Source organism: Phacochoerus africanus, chromosome 3, assembly GCF_016906955.1.
Source record: "Phacochoerus africanus isolate WHEZ1 chromosome 3, ROS_Pafr_v1, whole genome shotgun sequence".
NCBI classification, from domain to species: Eukaryota; Metazoa; Chordata; class Mammalia; order Artiodactyla; family Suidae; genus Phacochoerus; species Phacochoerus africanus.
Genome location: NC_062546.1, coordinates 171,584,050 through 171,606,831, shown reverse-complemented (window position 1 = coordinate 171,606,831; position 22,782 = coordinate 171,584,050). Strand labels below are relative to the sequence as shown.

The window sequence follows — 22,782 nt, the reverse complement described above, 5'->3', positions numbered from 1 at the left end:
CACACCCATGGCATATGGAGGTTCCCAGGCTAGGGGTAGAATCGGAGGCTTAGCCACAGCAACAGCAACCCCAGATCCAAGCCACATCAGTGAACTAGGCTGCAGCTCGCAGTGACGCTATATCCTTAATCCATTGAGCAAGGCCAGGGATCCTCATGGATACTAGCTGGGTTCCCAACCTGCTGAGCCACAGTGGGGCCTCCAATACTCTTTCTTAAATCATTATCCTATATAACCTCCCAAACAATCAAGGGAATATTTTTGAAATCTAATACTTCCCTCTCTCATATGATCCTTTTTTTTTTTTAAGCAGTTGTTTAGGTTAATTTCCTATGTGGCTTGAATAAAATTTACTTTTTTTTTTTTAAAGATACTTTGTGGGAGTTCCCGTCGTGGCGCAGTGGTTGACGAATCCAACTAGGAACCATGAGGTTGCGGGTTCGGTCCCTGCCCTTGCTCAGTGGGTTAACAATCCGGCGTTGCCGTGAGCTGTGGTGTAGGTCGCAGACGCGGCTCGGATCCCGCGTTGGTGTGGCTCTGGCGTAGGCCGGTGGCTACAGCTCCGATTCGACCCCTAGCCTGGGAACCTCCATATGCCACGGGAGCGGCCTAAGAAATAGCAACAACAACAACAACAAAAAAGACAAAAGACAAAAATAAATAAAGATACTTTGTGGGTAAAGGGATGGACTGGGGGTTTGGAATTGGCATATTATGCACACTATGGTAGAGGGAATGACTGGCCAATGGGGACCTGCTACATATAGCTATAAACTCAACCCAATATTCTGTGGTAATCTATATGGAAAGAGAATCTGAAAAATAATGGATGTGTATACATGCGTAACAGAATCACTTTGTGATTCTCAAAAGTCAACAATACTTCAATAAAACTTTAAAAGTGGGAAAAAAGAGACACTTTGAGCGCTTATTACAATATTTTGATATCATCACTATATTCCCAAAGATGTATCTGCTCAACTGCTATTAAACATGATTTATCAAAAAGACAAGAAATAAGTGTTGGTGAAGATGTGGAGGAAAAAAAGCCTCGTGCACCACTGGTGGGAATGAAAACTGGTACAGCCACTGTGGAAAACAGTGTGGAATTTCTTCAAAAAATTAAAAACAAAACTAACAAATGATTCAGCAAATTGATGTCTAGGTACCTACATGAAGAAATGAAAATATCAACTCAAAAAGATATATGCACCCCATGTTCACTGCACCAATATTTACAAAAGTCAAAGTGTACAAACAACCTAAGTGTATAATGATGAACAAATGCATCAAGAAAATATGTGTGTGTATGCATATATACACATGCGCACAAGCATGGGAATACCATTCAGCCATTAAAAAAAGAAGAAAATCTTTCTCTCTATAACAGTGTAGTTGCAGCCATGGGCATTATGCTAAGTAAAATAAATCAGAGAAAGAAAAATACCTTACAATCTCACTATGTAGAATACAAAAACAACTGAGGTCATAGATTCAGCGAATAGTTGACATTACTACCCAGATTATGTTGAATATCTAAAACTAAATATAACGTTATATGTTAATGATACCGTGAATTCATAAAAACAATGTATCATTTTATTTTTTTCTCGTCTGATTACTAAAGAATAAAATCTCAGCTTGGTGACAGTGATTGATTGTATTACTACACAAACACTTGCTATTATCCTCTTTAAACACAGAGAAAGCAAGCTTAAAAGTCCAGACCATTTGATAAACAACAACATCTAGATAATTAATAATAGGATTTTGCCTTCACCTTATTTTGAAACAAATCATTTGTAACAGTTCCCACTGTGGCTCAGTGGAAACAAATCCTAATAATATCCATGAGGATGCGGGTTCAATCCATGGCCTCACTAACTGGCTCGGGGATCCGGCACTGCCAAGAGCTGTGGTGCAGGTGGCAGACATGGCTCAGATCCCACATTTCTTTGGTTGTGGCATAGGCCAGCAGCTATAACTCTGATTTAACCCCTAGCCTTGGACTTTCCATATGCCACAAGCACAGCCCTAAAAAGCAACATAAATAAATAAATAAAGAATTTTTAACGCTACCGTCCACTTACAATACTGCTTTTTCATTTATAGCAGTGATGGGAAATGTCCCTTTAAACTATATATAAGCGGGTTTCTTTTTTTTTTCTTAAATAAGATGATGTGAAGAAAAACAGAAGCGGTTCTTTAACTTTAGAAAATGTGATAAGCATTTTCAAAAAAATCTGCTCAATCCTTCTCCCAAATGAATTAACAAATATTAACAATCCCCCTTTTTGAGTGTAGAGAGTAATGGTTAATGACAATTGAGTATAGATAGTAATGTTTAAAACTAACAGAAAGTAATGGTTAATAACACATACTCTGGAGCCAAAATGCCTAGATTTGAATCTTGGCTCCACCGTTTATTAGCTACGTGACTTAGAACAGTGTTTGGCACATACTGACTACTCAAAAATGCTAGCTAGTTTCAATGTCCCTGTATACTAAATGTCTGAAGTCCCTTTAGATGTTTACTGAAGAGACTGCTCTATGAACTTCTATAATCCTGATAAAGTGAACTGAAAACATTTTTCAAAATGACCTCAGCAAAATTTTATTAATGTTGAATAACACAGGAGGAGCTATGAGCACTCTCATATATCACTGATAGGAAAAGGAACTGTTTCAACTACTGGAAAAGCGATTTGACAAGGAACTTAAATATTGCTAATGACAGATAGAGAAATTATAACTAACAATTGTAATTTAATATAATGCTTTATATACAAAGAGTGCACTATAGTAAAAAACTAGAAATAGCATAAATGTCCATAACCAGGGGAACAGATAAGAAAAATATCTAGTTCATAAAATATTCTACAACTATTAAAAATTAATTATTATGAAGCATATACAATATGGAAAATACTTATTATATTACTTCTTAAAGCAGGCTCTAAAATGCCTTTATATCACTAATACATCTATTCAAAAAGTAAAGAGAAAATATCTGAAACATTCAAAATATTAACAATGGTTGTTTATAGGTATAGAGATTATTAAAGATTATTTTTTTCCTGTCCATTTATTACATTTTTCTTTTTTTTTTTTTCCTGTCTTTTTAGGGCCACACCCAAGGCATATGGAGGTTCCCACATGAGGGATCAAATCAGAGCTGCAGCTGCCAGCCTACACCACAGCCACAGCAACACCAGATTAAGCTTTGTCTGCCACCTACACAACAGCTCATGACAACGCTGGATCCTTAACCCACTCAGCAAGGCCAGGGATGGAACATGTGTCCTCAAGGATGCTAGTCAGGTTCATTACCACTGATCCACGATGGGAACTCCTATCTCATTTTTCTGTTTTTCTTTTTCTTTTCTTTTTAGGGCCACCCATAGCATACTGAAGTTCCCAGGTTAGGGGTCAAATCAGAACTGTAGCTGCCAGCCTACACAACCACAGTAACGTCAGAGCATCTGCAACCTATACCACAGTTCATGGCAACTCTGGATCCTTAACCCACTGAGTGGGGCCAGGGACTGAACCCACATCCTCCTGGATACTAGTTGGGTTTGTGACCAATGAGCCACAAAGAGAACTCCATCATTTTTTCTATTTTTCTGAATTAAGAAGCAGGTGTGCCTTTAACATTTTCTTACATAAGTAACATATAAATACATTCTGTTAAAGATTCAAAAATACAAAAGTATAACAACATGTAACCTCCCATCAAGAGTCACCACACACTGTTCTCCCTTCTCCTTGATGAATTTGCACCATATATCTAGTAATTTTTAAACGTATGTAAATGTTTTTATTTGACAAATGTTTGTATTTATATTGAATAAATGGTATTTTATAATGAGAATTATAAATGAGGCAAAATGACTAACCATACTTTCGAGTTATGTATTATCCGACCATTAAAAAAAAGTTCTGGTGGAGTTCCCACCGTGGCTCAGTGGGTAACGAATCCGACTAAGAACCATGAGGTTGCAGGTTCGATCCCTGGCCTCGCTCAGTGGGTTGGGGATCTGGCGTTGCCGTGAGCTGTGGTGTAGGTCGTAGATGCGGCTCGGATCCCGTGTTGCTCTGGCTCTGGCATGGGCCAGCAGCTACAGCTCCGATTCAACCCCTAGCCTGGGAACCTCCATATGCTGCAGGAGTGGCCCAAGAAATGGCAAAAAGACCAAAAAAAAAAAAAAGTTCTGCTTCTTAATCTTATATTTTAACTAATCCCTTTAAATTTCAACACTTAAAGGAGTTCCCCCTGTGCCTCAGTGGATTAAGAATCTGACTGCATCTGCTCGGGTAACTCCAGAGGTGTAAATTCAATCCCAGGGCTAGTACACTGGGTTAAAGAATCTGGTGTTGCCTCAACTGTGGCGCAGGTCACAGCTGTGGCTTGGATTCAATCCCTGGCCCAGAAACTTCTATATTCTATGGTTGTGGCCATTAAAAAAAAAAAAAAAAAAAAATCAAAGGAAATAATCCAAATCTGAAGATTGTGGAGTAAAGGTTGATAAAATATGCTGACAGAGAAAGAATTCTTGAGAAGTCCTACATTTCAATTAAAAAATATTTTTAAAAATTTTGAACTTTTTATTTGGACATAATTTAAGACACATTAACAATTTCAAGAATAAGAATAGTACAAAGAATAAACTTTCATATTTTATCTAAATACTTTTGTCTAAATTCACTTTTGTTACCATTTTTATACTTTTATCTAAATTCACTTTTGTTACCATTTTACCCCATTTGCTTCATCATACAAGGAAGACTATATGTATATGGGTGTCCTTTATTTTTAAACACTTCTTAGAATATTTCCTAAGAATATGGATATTCTCTTAAATAACCACACTACTGTTATCGGCGTTGGTAAATCTAGTAACGAAAAAATTCTTCAGTGATCTATTTTGTCAACTGGCCTAACAACCATCTTTTATCACATTTTTCACATCCACTATAGAAGAGTTGGATACCGCCTAGCTGTCAAGTTTTTTAGCCTCCTTTAATCTAGATCCTTCTCAGTCTCAATTCTTCTCATATTACAATGACATTTCTGAAGAAAACAAATTCCCTTTTTGTCACAGAACATTCTTAATTTAAGAATTGTCTGATGTTCATTTGTGATTAGATTGAGGTTATGTACTCCTGGTTGAAATACAGTACTATATTAGTGATACTGCGTCCTCAGGATATCATGGATGTCCATCTATCCTTTATTAATGATGTTATTAATAAAATTACCTGGTTATGGCATTGTCCAATTTCCTCACTTTATAATTACTAATTTCTCCCTTGTAATATGTTGGAGAAACTCTAAAATGATGGCCATATTCTCAGTCCTCATTGAACCTGACTCTAGACTTAGGAGTTTTGATGATTCCTACCTGATCCAATCCTTGCCATGATACCTGCAGAATGATAATTTTCCAAATCCAGACCTCCTTCATTCACCAGCTGGCGCTTGGCATTCTGTTATAAACAAGTGCCCTCCCTTGTCCCTTTTCTGCTCTCAGCATAAAGTCAATTCATTTTCTCTCCAATGGCTTAAAATTTATTACTGTATTTTTTAGTACTAAAATTATCCCAAATGTAGACAGTGGGAGGTTCCTACAAGTGGCTAATGTGACAAGTATCAATCCTATTTGAGGGTACTTCTTTCCTTAATTTCTAGTGTTAGCAAAAATTTTCAGGATTATTTTCCACCTATCCTGCTCAGTCCTAGAATAAGTCATTTTTCCAAGAAGCCCAAATTCCATTGACTGGAGAGCAGTAGTAGAAACTAAATCTGGACATTATGTACACTCACTGCTATGGGAGTGCTTTTGTCTCTGATTCTTTTCAACAAACAGAGCTAAGAAATCTATGTAGGTATGTGTGTCTATACACACACACATATAAACATATACACATGCACAGACATATACATGGCTACTACATCTGCCTGTAACACACACACATATGAATTTTCTTTTAGTCACAGGCCCATAATAATACATTCAACTGCAATCTATTCACATAAGATTCTCTTATCTTCCCTCATGTATACTGTGCCCCTACTCCTTCAGTGAGAACAGTGGCTCTCAAAAAATATCAACACTTATACTTATTTTATTAATTCTATAATACAAATACATCTGCAGTTGTTTCAGAATTGTTTTGTCCATACAACTAAAAAGCAACCTTCTAAAAAAAATTCAGGGTTTGTTTGCAATCCCCCCCCATTTCTTATATCACAAATTGCAAAAAGTGTATATATAGCCAAATACTATTTTTACAAAATGCTTAGTTTAGTTCTATTTCCCTTAAGTGTGATATTTATGTGAAATACAACTGGGCTCATTTGCTTTAGTATGCTTTCAGTTTGGAATTTCTCCCCTCTTCCTTTCCATCCTTAATGATTTAATTTTATTTTTTACACACACAAGACAGTAACATGATTCCCAAAACCAAAACTACTTCCAAAAAGCATATTCAGAGGATTATCATTCTTTCCTATATATATATCCTTTCAATTCCATTACCTCCAGCCCTTGTAAGTAGATAACGTCATTATTTTCTGGTTTATCCTTTCTCTTCTTTTCCTTTTTCTTTTAACGGCCACACCTGTGGCATATGGAAGTTCCAGACTAGGGGATGAATCAGAGCCATAGCTGCCAGCCTACAGTACAGCCACAGCAAGCCAAATCCAAGCCACATCTGCAACCTACACCACAGCTCACAGCAACACCGGATCCTTAACCCACTGAATAAGGCCAGGGACTGAACCCATGTCCTCATGGATACTAGTCGGGTTCATTACCGCTGAGCCACAATGGTAATGCTTTTTATTCACCAAACATTATCTCTAGATATAACACCAAACCACTTCATAGAGATCTCACTCATTTTTTTCTTATACCTGTCTAATTAGTACTCCATTACACTTGTGTACCATAATGCATTTCAATCAATCTCCTATTCTTAGGCATTTAGGTAGTTTCCAATCATGTAGTTACAAATAATACCTTAATGGATAATGTTATACATACATACTTTTACACTTACTATTGGAGGTGTAATTTTATATATATGTATAATATACCTTCCATTGGAGGTGTGCCTTCAAAGATAAATTCCTACAAATGGGAGTGCTGGGTGAAAGAATAAGAGCATATGTACTTTTCTTAATAGAGCCAAATGCCCCTTCGTGGGGTTGGAAAGTACTATTTTTTGATTCAAACTTATTTGATAATATACCAGTACCCTGGAAATCTTGATATACCTCTTTTGGATTTTAGCTATTTACTAGAGGTAGTCTTAGGATGCTGGAACTCCCCCTCTCACTCTTGCCAAACCTGAATATTTTTATGCATTTTTATGTTGAAGAACTTTGGAGAAAGATATTATAAGGAAAAGTAAGTCACTTTTAGTACTTACTGAGTGGTGTTGTGTCTGGAGGTGGAAAATTCTCAGTAAAGTTGACATTACACAAATCTGTGCTACAGCAGCAGAAACGATATGTTCCATTCTGAATGGAGGGTGGGGTGGTAGTTACTACACATTCTTCATAGTGACACTCCTGGGGATCTCCAATGTGAGACCAACATCCTACAAATTGGATATTAATGTAAATAAGTTAGGAGTCAATACAATTAAAAAAAACTAAAAGCAAAATAACAAACTAAAAAATCAATCCAATCTGGAGGAGTTCCCATTGTGGCACAGCAGAAAAAAAAAATCCAACTAGTAACCACGAGGTTGCAGGTTCGATCCCTGGCCCTGCTCAGTGGGTTAAGGATCCAGCATTGCCGTGAGCTGTGGTGTAGGTTGCAGACAAGACTCAGATCGGCCTTGCTGTGGCTGTGGCACAGGCCAACGGCTACAGCTCCAATTCAATCCCTAGCCTGGGAACCTCGATATGCTGCAGGTAAGGCGCCCCCCCAAAAAAAGACCAAAAAAATTTATATATAATAATAACAAAGATTCAAGAACACTCTTGTACAGTGCTGGAGGGAATATAAATGTATACAACTTTTTTAGAAAGTCATATGGCAATTTTTATGGTGAACCTTTATAATATTCATGTTTTATTATCTAAAAATTCTACTTTGAGAAATCTATTCCAAGAAAATTACCAGATACAATTAAAGAATTATGTTCAAAGATTTTCACTGACCTACTACGTATTACAATGAACACCAGAAAACAACATAGTGTCCAGTAACAGAGTAACGTGTCTGTAAACTAAGATACAGGTATACAATGAACTACTGTAGAGAAATTGAATATGTTTTCAAGGAATATTTAAAGACAGGAGAAAATATTTATAATATAAAATAGAAAAAATTGTGTATGAAATTGTTTATACAGTATTATCATAATTAGAGGGTAAAAAAGCACGCACATATAAACATAGAAGTACAAAGAAAACACACCTGAAGGGACTCAACCAAAATACTCAAAAAAAAAAAAAAAGTGTGGAAATGTAGGCATGAGTTTTCTATATTTTCTAAACTTCATACAATGACGTTATGCTGCTAACATTTTAATAAGATGTTATAAAAATAAACTAAAAGACCAGTTACCCTTTACAAATTTGGAGCTGGTTTGTGAATACATACATGAACACATACTTTTTAATTTACTCTCCTCCTGGATAGGGCTTTAATCTACCTCCATGCCCCCCTACCGAGATAAACTTTAATTGTATGGGAATTCCCATGGAGGCACAGTGATAACAAACCGACTAGTATCTATGAAAACACAGGTTCGATCCCAGGCCTCGCTCAGTAGGTTAAGGATCCAATGTTGCCGTGAGCTGTGGTATAGGTTGCAGACACAGGTCGGATCCTGCGTTGCTGTGGCTGTGGTGTTGGCCGGAGGCTACAGCTTGGATTTGACCCCTAGCCTGGGAAATTCTGTATGCTGCAGTGTGGCCCTAAAAGAGACCAAAAACAAACAAAGAAAAACTTCAATTGTATGAAAAACATTTATTTCAGATGAAAAAGGTATTACTTGCCTTGTTTTACCAGATTTATGTCCCCTTTTGATTTCTCCCAAAGGCCATAGCAGGTGCTACCTTTTGAGCATAATATTGTTCCATTTTCATGAGAGATTCGACTCTCACCTATTCCAAGGTCTTGCTGATATGGATCTTTAAATGCACACAGACGTTCTTGATTCTGAGAAGCTAAAACACAGGAAATAAAAGAATGACAAATTCATTTTCTGATAATCTTTGCAAAATGTTATAAGATCTTATTCTTTTTGAAAGGCATTGTAAATTTCCCTACTAAATCCCTAACAAGGCTTGAACAAATATGCAATTTTGTATTTATTCAATAACTTCTATTTGTTCATTAATTAATTTTTAACTTCCAAACAAAAAGCAAACTTGAAAAATCATTTCTCAAAAGCAATACTCTCTTACACAAATTATTCTCAACACTCTTTCTCCTATTACAATTTTGGTGTCTGAATAAAAAAAAATCATCAGAAAAACATCCATTCTCTAAATTATTAAAATTTCAAGAAAACAAATTAACCAACCTACAGTGCTAAATAATTTTTGGAAATTCTACAGTGTTCACTTCTACCATAAACATATACCATTAGGAATGTTAATCTAAGGATGAGGACAGTGACTACAAATAAGTACATGGATTTTATCTGTGGAGATGGAAATATTCTAAAATTAGATTGTGGTAATGGTTGCACAGCTTTGTAAATTTACCAAAAAAATAACTCTTCACTTAAAATGAGTGAATTTCATGCTACATAAATTATACCTTAATAAATCTTTTTTTAAAACTAAGGTAATTAATAGTCAAAAAGAAAATGACTTTCCATTATTAAAAGTATCAATAGCCGGAAGAAGAAATGTTCAACAATCCCTTATACTGAAGGTCAACCTAATGTATTTTCAATGCCAGTCAATCTTTCTCTATATACATAATCTGACTCAATTAATCTCAGTAGAACATTTGTCACATAATTTATCAGTTTACAAATATTAACCAACACTGCTGAGAATACCAAAGCAGTGAATGGTTACCAAAAGCAAAAGCTGATCTTTATTTGGTTTCTTCAAGTAGTTTCTTTAGTACTTTCCTGACGCATTTGACTAGGCAGAAAAGCAATCTATACTTTGCCAGTATTTTCCTCATGGGCTTTTGATTTATTTCTTCATTTTAGTATCTCTTATTCGGTATGGCTTCAATTCATTAGCACCTTAGCACAAGATGATTTATTAAAATAATGTTTCTGAACCTACAAAACTAAGGACCAAACTCCAGAGAAGAAATGGAAGAGCCAAAAACTGTGTGTCCAAATCTGTTTAGACACACAGAACTGCTGTATTTATTATAACAGAAAGCATCTTCAAAGTATTGAGATAAGTAAATAGGGGATTCACAAGGAGTTAATACAAAGTTCTACTCCTCAAGCATATTATAGTCTGTTGGGATACAAACAGTAATTATTAAAAAGACAAATGGAACTTTCACATTTCCAAAATTTAAACTATTTCAGGCAGTCTTCTAGAAGATGTTTACTAATATTAGCTAAACAGCCAGAAAATACAGTATTTATAAAAACAAATCTAATTCAGCCTAATGATGATTCCATCACATTTTACCACAGGTAGTCACATATTCAAATTCCTTTAATAACAAACTTGTTTGTATTATCTTGCACATTTAATACTAGTATTTCCTCGGATCTTAATTTGCAAACTTCACCAAATCATTATAAAGATTAAAATTGGAGTTCCCGTCATGACTAAGTGGTTAATGAATCCGACTAGGAACCGTGAGGTTTCCGGTTCGAGCCCTGGAATTGCTCAGGGGGTTAAAGGTCTGGCGTTGCTGTGAGCTGTGGTGTAGATAGCAGATGTGGCTCGAATCCCGCATTGCTGTGGCTGTGGCGTAGGCAGGCAGCTACAATTCCGATTCAACCCCTGGCCTGGGAACCTCCATATGCTGCGGATGTGGCCCTAGCAAAGACAAAAATACAAAAAAAAAAAAAATTAGTTCAGTAGTTTCCATTGTGGCACAGGGGAAACAAATCTGACTAGTATCCGTGAGGATGCAGGTTTGATCCCTGGCCTTGCTCAGTGGGCTGGGGATCTGACATTGCTGTGGCTGTGGTGTAGGCCAGCAGCTGTAGCTCAGATTCGACTCCTAGCCAGGGAACATCCATATGCTGTGGGTGTGGCCCTAAAAAGCAAAAAAAAAAAAAAAAAAAAGGTTCAGCCTACTTTTTAGGATTTATTTTGTGACAGTGTCATCAAGATAAGCCAATTATACTTAGCTATTTTAAACGTAACTCTTTCAAATTAAGATGCAGCAAATTCCTTTACAATATAAAGGTGTTCTTGTAAGAATTGTAACTAACCTGCCCTTGGGTCAAATCAAAGAAAAATGCCATTTCTTAAAACAGTGCTTGTAGTTTTTTAAATACTATTTGTTGGAATGTCTCAGCAAAATCTCTGTGTAAAGTTTTGGATTCTTCAAAAACAATGTAGGAAAAGTAGGGGTGAAACAAAGAGTACCATGACAAACGATACAGCATAGCATTATACTATCACATCTAGAGACCTGATCATTTACATAGTTTTCTGTATTTGTCAACAGATATAAGAATTTTGATCAGTCAAGTATGGTCAATTAGCTCTTTTAAGGGATTAAAGTTAGCTCTCATCATTTTAAACACATGATATTTTGTTATAATAAGCACTAAAACAATTCTGATTAACATAACTACATTGAACTGAAAATAGTCTCACCCAAACTGCTGACAGAGGCATCTTCATAAAAGACAGAGCTGATAATGCTTAAAATTTGTTAGTTCTCTCATGTTCCTAGAATTAATTTCAAACTCTTCAGTCAGCATACAAGATCCTTCATAATCAAGACCCAACAGGGCCATGATCCCTTTTGTCAGCCCTAGGAACTTCTGTTTTCATGGGCCCCTTCCTCCATTAAAAAAATACTAAAAATTATACTTTATAACACCATGGGGATAATAATAATACATTAATACTAGATGTTAAAACACTTTCTTCAACTTCAAAGTTTATTTTTCTACTTCTGATTTTATAACAAATTAAAACATATTCACGGGCCTCCAGAAGTACTTTGGGCCCTGGGCTCTGTGCCTACTGTGCCCAGTGGGTAATTCAGCCCTGGGACCCAAAGGACCTCTTACCATTCATCCCACTCCTCCATTCTCTAGTTTCCACCACACTAATATGTCAAGGCCTTTCCTGAACTTTAAACATGATGTACCCAATATCCAGAATGCCATTTTTCATACTCCTCAGTTAACTCTAGAGATGGTTAAATGATGTTCTGCACTCCCAAATCTCTTAACTCATTATCTATTTCAGCATTATATAGCACTGTATTTTATTTGCTCATATGCCTATCTCCCTGACCATGCGAGAGGCTCACTTCACTTATTCCTAGAGGAAGACTAGGTTTGTATAACTTAACACTGTATAGCACAAATGAACAACAGTGTTAAGGGCAGACAGTTTTCATATCTACATGTACTTAACATCATACTACGTGAAGTCAGTCAGAAAGAGAAAGACATCATATTCACTTTTTTTTTGTCTTTTTGCTATTTCTTTGGGCCGCACCCACGGCATATGGAGGTTCCCAGGCTAGGGGTCAAATCCGAGCTGTAGCCACCGGCCTATGCCAGAGCCACACCAACGCGGGATCCGAGCCGTGTCTGCAACCTACACCACAGCTCATGGCAATGCTGGATCGTTAACCCACTGAGCAAGGGCAGGGACCGAACCCGCAGCCTCATGGTTCCTAGTCGGATTCGTTAACCACTGCGCCACGACGGGAACTCCCATATTCACTTTTAAAGGTTACAAAATCTAGTCAATAATCATCTAATCCTTTGACAGCTCTATAATAAATGAAGCTGTAAAAATAGTATGTGCAGAGGCAAAAATTACATGATATTCCCCCATACATACAGCCAACTTACTGAGAATAGAGCAATCATTTTCTGTTCACATATGCTTTCTGGATCAGCATTTGCTAATCACATGCAGCATTTAATTCCCAGGAACAGATGCAGCGTGTCTGGAATACTCAGCTGTTTTACTTTTCCCACACCATGCTATAACACTATCAGGACGTAGGGTATAAAGATACGACATAGTTTTATCATGTCTGCATCAGTTAACTGTCATTACATCCATAAATCAGCATCATTATGCATACAATGAAAAATACTACCTATTTCTTTTATGAAATGAGGAAAGAAAGGAAAAACATGATTACACTGAAAATATTCACTATTTGCCCTTTTCTGTTTACCAAATACCTATTACATTATTTTAATTTGCATATAAATACATTAATGTATTATATATTTCAAAAGCAAGAGTTTTTAATACATGAATTATCTTCACATTAATTTTTTTATTTTGAAATGATTATAGACTCATAGGTAGTTGGAAAGAAATATAGAGGGAAATCCAGTACCTCTCTCCTCAGTGCAAACATCCCACATAACCACTGCGCAGTATCAAAACCAAGAAATCGACACAGCACAATCCAGACCTTAATCAGATTTTGCCAGTTATACGTGCACTCATCTGTGAGTATAAATCACCCAATTCTGTCACAGACTATCACAATCAAAATATTCAACTATACTATCACAAGACACCCTCATGTTAACCCTTTATAATTACAATCCCTTTGTCCCCATTTCTAAACAATAGCAACCACTAATCTGTTCCCCAACTCAGTAATCATGATATTTCATGACTACTATATGAATGGAATCATGCAGTACATATCCTTTAGAGAATGACTTTTTTTCACTGAACAAAAATTTTCACTGAACCTTGAGGTTCACCCAATTTGTTGTTTCTATCAATATTTCATTACTCCTATTAGAGTATTCCATGGTGTGGATGAAATACACAATATGTTTAACTTTTCACTTTATGAAGCTCATGTGTGTAGTTTTCAATTTTTGGTTATCATAAATAAAACTACTATAAACAACTGTTTATATGTTCAATTTTTTTTTCCTTTTTAGGACCGCACCTGCGGTATACGGAAATTCACAGGCTAGAGGTCAAATTGGACCTTTGGCTGCCAACCTATGCCAAAGCCGCAGCAATGCAAGATCTGAGCTGCACCTGCGACCTACACAGGATCATTAACCCACTGAGAGAGGCCAGGGATCAAAACCACATCCTCAAGGATACTAATCAGGTTCCCTCCACTGAGCCACAATGGGAACTCCTCTATGTTCAATTTTATTAAGAATTTCGTTTTTGGAGTGCCTGTCATGAAACAAATCCAACTAGGAACCATGAGGTTTTGGGTTCGATCCCTGGCCTTGCTCGCTGGGTTAAGGATCTGGAGTTGCTGTGAGCTGTGGTGTAGGTTGCATACAGAGCACGGGTCTGACATGGCTGTGGCTGTGGCGTAGGCTAGCAGCTGTACCACTGATTAGATCCCTAGCCTAGAAACTTCCATATGCTGCAGGTGTGGCCCTAAAAAGCCAAAAAAAAAAAAAAGAAAAAAAGAAAGAAAAAAGAAAGAAAGAATTTTGTTTTTATTCAAAGTAAAATAAGAATACTATCCTAGAAAAATAAGTATATCAGCAAAAAGCAACTCATTACTAAGACCATGTGCACCACCAAAAAATACACTGTGTCCCATCATACACATTTGTTCATTAAAAGCTCATTACAGGAGTTCCTAGGGTGGCTCAGTGGTTAACGAATCCAACGAGGAACCATGAGGTTTCGGGTTCAATCCCCTTGCTCAATGGGTTAAGGCTCCAGCGTTGCCGTGAACTGTGGCGCCAGGTCGAAGACGTGGCTTGAATCCCGCGTTGCTATGGCTGTGGTGTAGGCCAGCTCATATTAGACCCCTAGCCTGGGAACCTCCATATGCCGTGGGAAGTGGCCCTAGAAAAGGCAAAAAGACAAAAAAAATTAAAAAAAAATAAATAAATAAAGGAGTTCCCGTCGTGGCGCAGTGGTTAACGAATCCGATTAGGAACCATGAGGTTGCGGGTTCGGTCCCTGCCCTTGCTCAGTGGGTTAACGATCCGGCGTTGCCGTGAGCTGTGGTGTAGGTTGCAGACACGGCTCGGATCCCCCGTTGCTGTGGCTCTGGTGTAGGCCAGTGGCTTCAGCTCCGATTAGACCCCTAGCCTGGGAACTTCCATATGCCAAGGGAGCGGGCCAAGAAATGGCAAAAAGACAAAAAAAAAAAAAAGAATGAAAGCATAAAATCCCAGAAAAAATCATAGCCAGTAAGGTCTTTGACATTAATTTTAACAATACTTTTTTGGATATGTCTCCTCAGGCAAGGGAAACAAAGACAGAAATGATCAAATGAGATAGTATCAAACTAAAAAGTTTTGCACAGCAAAGGAAATCATCAACAAAATGCAAAACCAAGATATCAGCAACACCGTTAAAGAGTTGATGTCCAATATATATACAGTGAACTCATACAACTCATTATCAAAAAAAAACCAAAAAGCCTAATTAAATAATGGACAGTAGACCTGAATAGATATTTTTTCAAAGACATACAGATGGCAAATAGGCACACGAAAAGAGGCTCAACATCACTAATCAACAGGAAAATCAAAACCATAATGAGATACCACCTCACAACTACCAGAATGGCTATTCTAAGAAAGACTACAAACAACAAGTGAGGCTGAAGATGTGGAGAAAAGGGAAACTTTGCACACTTACGCTGGGACTACAAATTGGTGCAGCCACTATAGAAAACAGTATGGAGGTTCTGCAAAAAATTAAAAATAGGCGTTCCCATTGTGGCTCATTGGGTTAAGTACCTGACCTTGTCTCTGTGATGATATGGGTTTGATAACTAGTCTTGCTCAGTGGGTTGAAGATCCTGTACTGCCACAAGCTGCAGCATAGGTCAGGGATGCGGCTTGGATCCAGTATTGCCTTGGCTGTGGTGTATGCCTCAGCTGCAGCGACAAGTCAACCCCAAGACCAGGAACTTCCATATGCCACAGGTGGGGAGGGGGGGGAGTTTGTACTTTTTGCCTTTTCTAGGGCCGCTCCCGTGGCATATGGAGATTCCCAGGTTTGGGGTCCAATTGGAGCTGTAGCCGTCAGCCTACAGCAGAGCCACAGCAACTCGGGATCCAAGCCACATCTGCGACCTACACCACAGCTCACAGCAACACCGGATCGTTAACCCACTGAGCAAGGCTAGGGATTGAACCCGAAACCTCATGGTTCCTAGTCGGATTCATTAACCACTGCGCCACGACGGGAACTCCGGAAGGAAGGGGGGGGGGGGGGGAAACAACTTTAGAAAATAAGACTACCATTGCCAAAACTCAGCTACCATCCACCAGTGCCGAAGAGAAGCATGGAGACAGAGTTTTGGGCAAAGGAGAAAAATATAGCTTTATTGTGTTGCCAGGCAAAGGAGGTCACAGCAGGCTAATATCCTAAAGACTGTCCTTTTAGAGAGATTAGGTGGTGGTCTTATGGTTTTGTGAGTGGAAAATTGGGCCACAGATAAAGATGAGGGTAAATGCAAGCTTTCATTCTCTTCAAAACCGGTGTTTAGTGTCCCGGGAACTGGCTCTGGTGGTCCTCCTTCTTTCTAGAATGAAAATGCTTCAGAACATCTTTCATTTGTTGGGGGTTTTGTTCTGCAGAAGAACTCAAAGATATGTATATTCCTTGATAAGAAACCGGGATCCTGCCCCAAGGCTACACTATTGTTTCTCGAAAGCTCCTCTCTTATCTCTGAATCCCTTCCCTTTCCTGATTAGCCACCATTTGAACTTGTCCTTTGAAACTAAGTAAAGTTCACAGAGGCTAAATGAGCCCATTTTCTATAGGCAAAAAATTAGGACACAAAAAGGCTTCTGCCTAGGAGCCCCAGTGGGTCCTGCTGGGTTTCACTACTATATGACCCAGCAATTCCACTTCTATTTATCCGAAGGTAACAAAAACACTAATTTGAAGAGTTATATGTACCCCTGTGTTCACCGTGGCATTATTTACAATGGCTAAGAAAGCTACTCAAGTGTCTATCAACAGATAAATGGATAAATAGCATGTACAAACACACAAACTGGAGCATGGAATATTACTCGGACATTAAAAAAAAAAAAGAAATCGCGCTGTTTGCAACAACAACATGGATGGATTTAGATGTAATAGGCTGAGATAAGTCAGACAGAAAAGACAGTGACTCTACTTTTCACATTTACAATCAAAACAACAAAAAAGATTAACAAATAGAACAAAACAGAAACGGATTATTGGTTTCCAGAAAGAAGGAGAGTTAGGGGATGGGCAAAATAGCTAAAGGCAATTAAGAGGTACAAACTTCCAATTTTAAAATAAAGAAGGGAGTTCCCTTCGTGGTGCAGTGGTTAACGAATCCGACTAGGAACCATGAGGTTGCGGGTTTGGTCCCTGCCCTTGCTCAGTGGGTTAACGATCCAGCGTTGCCGTGAGCTGTGGTGTAGGTTGCAGACGCGGCTCGGATCCCACATTGCTGTGGCTCTGGCGTAGGCTGGCGGCTACAGCTCCGATTGGACCCCTAGCCTGGGAACCTCCATATGCCGTGGGAGCAGCCCAAGAAAATAATAATAATAAAATAAAATAAAGAAGCCTTAAGGCTATCACATACAGTATAGGGATTATAACTAATAATGCTGTAGTAACTTTGTATGGTGACAGATGGTAACAACATCATGTCGATCATTTCATAATGTATAAAAATACTGAATCACTATGTTGTATACCTGAAACTAATATGATATTGCATGTCAATTATAATTCAATTTTTAAAAGCAATAAATACAAAAATACTACTCCACCCAATGAATAAAATTTAAAAACAAAACAAAAACTCTTGGCAATATCAAGTAGAGATGAGGATGCTGACACAGAAGGGAATAAAATTGCTGATGAAAATGCAAAACAGTGGAGTTCCCCTTGTGTCTCAGTGGTTAACGAATCTGACTAGGAACCATGAGGTTGCGGGTTCGATTACTGGCCTTGCTCGGTGGGTTAACGATCCGGAGTTGCTGTGAGCTGTGGTGTAGGTTGCAGACGCAGCTTGGATCCCGAGTTGCTGTGGCTCTGGCGTAGGCCGGTGGCTACAGCTCAGATTCGACCCCTAGCCTGGGAACCTCCATCTGCCAAGGGAGCGGCCCAAGAAAAATCGGCAAAAAGACCAAAAAAAATAAAAAGAAAATGCAAAATGGTAAACCTACTGTGAGAAATGTAGTAGTTTCTTTTAAGTTAAACATATACTTACCATTTTAAGTAATCTCATTTCCTAATACAGGTATTGACCTAAATGTAATGAAAACCTGTGTTTCACACAAAACCTTTTACGTGACTGCACAGTGGCTTTATCTGTAGATGCACAAAACCATTTATAGCCCAAGGTCCTTCAAATGAGCAATGAGTAAACAAATGTTACTCAGCAATAAAAATGAATGAACTATTAACATAGAAACAACATGAATGAATCTCAATTACATTAAGCTAAATGAATGAAGGCAGACTTAAAAAGCTATATACTGGAGTTCCCTGGTGGCACAGCAGGTTAAAGATCCAGCATTGTCACTAAAATGGCCTGGGTCCCTACTGTGGTACAGATTTTATCCTTCGCCCAGGAAACATCTGTATGCTGCAGGCGCAGCCACAAAACCAAACAAAAAAGAAACAAACAAACAAAAAAACTACATACTGTATGATTCAGTATATTCTGCAAAGGTAAAACTACAGGAATGGAGAATAGATCACTAGTTGTCATAGACTTGAGTAGGAAGGAGTAGTTGATTATAAAGTAGTATCCAGAAAGAATATCTGAGGGTTGGAAATGTTCAGTATCTTAATGGTGGGAAGTGGGAGGAATACATGATGATGTATTTGTCAAATCTCATAGAACCATATTACAAAAAGAAAAAATTTCACTTATGTAAATTTAAAACTAAAACTTAAAAATAATTAGGCATAATTTCTAAATACATATTAATGGATTAATATATCAACTTCATATGTATATGGAATATATATATTAATATACACATATATAATTTTTAAAGGGCCCCCCCACAGCATATGGAGGTTCCCAGGCTAGGGGTCTAAACGGATTTACAGCTGCCAGCCTACACCACAACCACAGCATCATGGAATGCAAGCCATGTCTGTGACCTACACCATAGCTCATGGCATCGTGGGATCCTTAGCACACTGAGTGAGGCCAGGGATCAAACCTGAAACCTCATAGTTCCTAGTTGGATTCGTTTCCACTGCACCATGATGGGATCTCCTCTAGTTCAAAACTGGAAAATGAAGTAATGTAATCCCCTGGAAGCCCTAGCTAATACAATAAGGAAAAAAAGGTGAAATAAAAAGTATATGGATTGAGACGGAAGGCATAAAACTGTCTTTGTTTAGAACATTAGTGCCTAAAAGAAATGAGCTACCAGGCCATGAGAAGACATAGAAGAAACTTGAGTGTATATTAATAAGTGAAAGAAGTCAATATGAAAAGGCTACATACACATTATATGATTCTAACTACATGACATTCTGGAAAAGCAAAACTATGGTAACAGTAAAAAGATCAGTGTTTGCAGGGGTGGAGGGACTGAATGGGCAGAGCCCTTCAAATTTCAATGGACTTTGAAAAATCCTTTCCAAAGGATTTTGGGAGTGAAACTATTTTATATGATACTATGATGGTGGTTACAAGTCATTTATACATTTGTCCATACAATTTACAACACCATAAATAAACAACAAACTGTGGACTTCAGGTGACTGATGAGGAGTTGATATAAGTTTATCAGTTCTAATAAATGAGCCAAGGTGGAGCAGGATGATAACAGTGGGGGGCAGACTGCTCTACAGAATAAGTTTATGAATGTTCTAAAAAGAGGACTTCTGAGAAAACAATTCTTTATTTCAAAAAAAATCTCTGGGAGTTCCTACTGTGGTGCAGCAGAAACAAATCTGACTAAGAACCATGAGGTTACAGGTTCAATCCCTGGCCTCACTCAGTGGGTTAAGGATCTGGGGTTGCTGCGAGCTGTGGTGTTAGGTCGCAGACTCTGCTTGAATCTGGCTGTGGTGTAGGCCGGCGGCTACAACTCCAATTCGACCCCTAGCCTAGGAACCTCCATATGCTGCTAGTATGGCCCTAAAAAGACCAAAACAAACAAACAAACAAAAAAATCTCAGAGTTCCCGTCGTGGCGCAGTGGTTGGCGAATCCGACTGGGAACCATGAGGTTGCGGGTTCGGTCCCTGCCCTTGCTCAGCGGGTTAACGATCCGGCGTTGCCGTGAGCTGTGGTGTGGGTTGCAGATGCGGCTCGGATCCCAAGTTGTTGTGGCTCTGGCATAGGCCGGTGGCTACAGCTCCGATTCGACCCCTGGCCTGGGAACCTCCATACGCCGCGGGAGCGGCCCAAGAAATGCCAAAAAGACCCCCCCCCCAAAAAAAAAAAAATCTCTGGTGAAGAAAATTCAGTACAAAGTAACTGGAGGGATGATTTTCAAGAACAAGGAAGGAGAGTGAGAGTTCTTGTGGCCACATCATTTAAATCATATCTAAAAGTGAACACATGATTCAAAGTATTGATGATGGAATATTTATTATTTCTTAGCACACAAAAGAATTAATTATGAATCATCTTTAGGAGGAAAATTAAGACTCTACACTTTGGGGAGTTCCTGTCATGGCGCAGTGGTTAACGAATCCGACTAGGAACCATGAGGTTTCGGGTTCGATCCCTGCCCTTGCTCAGCAGGTTAACAATCCGGTGTTGCTGTGAGCTGTGGTATAGGTCACAGAGGCGGCTTGGATCCTGCACTGCTGTGGCTCTGGCGTAGGCTGGCAGCTACAGCTCCGATTAGACCCCTAGCCTGGGAACATCCCATATGCCGCAGGAGCAGCCCAAGAAATGGCAAAAAGACAAAAAAAAAAAAAAAAGAAAAAGACTCTATACTTTGGATAATCTTTAAGTTCTCCCACAATTTATGAATAAAGAAAAGAACAAACACCATCAAAACTGAGTGCTTGTTTCATCCATTAGCTTCAGAATTACACGCATTTTAGAACATCTTGAACTATATAGTGATTAGTGGTAGATAAGATACCAAAACATCCAACATACACTTTATCCTTCTTGTACCCCATTTATCTCCTTTATCTGTTCTTCATATCAAACCACAAATATTCAGCATGCCAATTTCCTCAAAGAGATGCAGCCATACAAATACTTAATTCCACTATACAAGGCCCAGGCATCACAAAATTAAAACCTGAAGCATATATGAAAAAATCCCCTATAAAACACTCTTCTTCTTTTTTTTTTTTTGTCTTTTGTTGTTGTTGTTGTTGTTGTTGCTATTTCTTGGGCCGCTCCCGGGGCATATGGAGGTTCCCAGGCTAGGGGTCGAATCGGAGCTGTAGCCACCGGCCTACACCAGAGCCACAGCAACGCGGGATCCGAGCCGCGTCTGCAACACCACAGCTCACGGCAACGCCGGATCGTTAACCCACTGAGCAAGGGCAGGAACCGAAAGCGCAACCTCATGGTTCCCTCATGGTTCCTAGTCGGATTCGTTAACCACTGCGCCACGACGGGAACTCCCTCTTCTTCTTAACATAAACCAGATTCACTCTTCAGAAGTCACATTCAAAAAGTAAATCTAACAGACAGAACACCTGATTCTGTTTAGGCACTTCTGAAACTGAGTTCTCCTAAAAGTAAGTCCCATACCGAGTTTATCATTAATCTCTCTATTCAAAATTTTGTTCTCTTTCTGGAGTTTCCATTGTGGCACAGCAGAACGAATCTGACTAGGAACCATGAGGTTGTGGGTTCAATCCATGGCTTCGCTCAGTGGGTTAAGGATCTGGCGTTGCTGTAGGCCAGCAGCTGTAGCTCTGATTCAACCACTACTCACCCTGGGAACCTCCACATGCCGAGGGTATGGCCCTAAAAAGCAAAAAAACAAAACAAAACAAAAAAAACTTTATTCTTTCTTATCCACTCTGACTGCAATCCTGTACTAAATGGACACTAATCACCTAGGTAAGATGATCAAAACTGCTGTTCTTGATAACACTGTTAAGGACTGAAATTGCTATTATCTTTACACCACTGATGTACTAAAATTGCTGTTGTAGATACTATTAACATACAAACGCAGGTTGTTTCTCTTGGGTAAAATGAGTTAATAGGGCCCTGAGTCATGGATCATCTGGCCAAAGGATCAAAAACCAGAGATATCTTGATGCCTTGAAACCACAATTAAGAAATGTCACAGAGGAGTTCCTGCTGTGGAGCAAAAGCGTGGGCGTCATCTCTGCATCACAAAGTGGGATGATCTGATGTTGCCACAGCAGTGGTTCAGATCTGATCGATCCCTGGCCTGGGAACTCCTATGTTGGAGGGTGGCCAAAAAAAAAAAAAAAAAAAAACCAAAAAGCTGAAAACATGTTGCCTTCAGCTATTATACAACTGCTATATCACGTGGAAGCATAGAAAATAACGTAAAAGAATCAACAAACATGCTAATTACAAATGCCTAGGAGAGCCAAAATGAAGAAAAAAAAAAACTCTCAGAAATTTCACAAAATGATTAATCCCAGCTTCTTATTTCTTCCTCTTTAAAAAGGCCAACTCAGGAGTTCCCGTTGTGGCGCAGTGGTTAACGAATCCGACTAGGAACCATGAGGTTGCGGGTTCGG

At 38.6% G+C, this 22,782-nt stretch overlaps 1 protein-coding gene across 1 annotated transcript in view; it reads right to left on the bottom strand.

Moving 5' to 3' along the window:
- The window catches only part of BMPR2 (bone morphogenetic protein receptor type 2), a 161,413-nt gene that overhangs the window by 50,322 nt on the left and 88,309 nt on the right, over positions 1–22,782 (bottom strand). Inside the window, exons 2-3 of the mRNA XM_047773262.1 lie at positions 9,020–9,190; positions 7,438–7,608 (exon numbers count right to left, since the gene is read on the bottom strand). Coding sequence (XP_047629218.1) covers positions 7,438–7,608; positions 9,020–9,190 — 342 coding nt within the window. The remainder of the gene's footprint in view (positions 1–7,437; positions 7,609–9,019; positions 9,191–22,782) is intronic.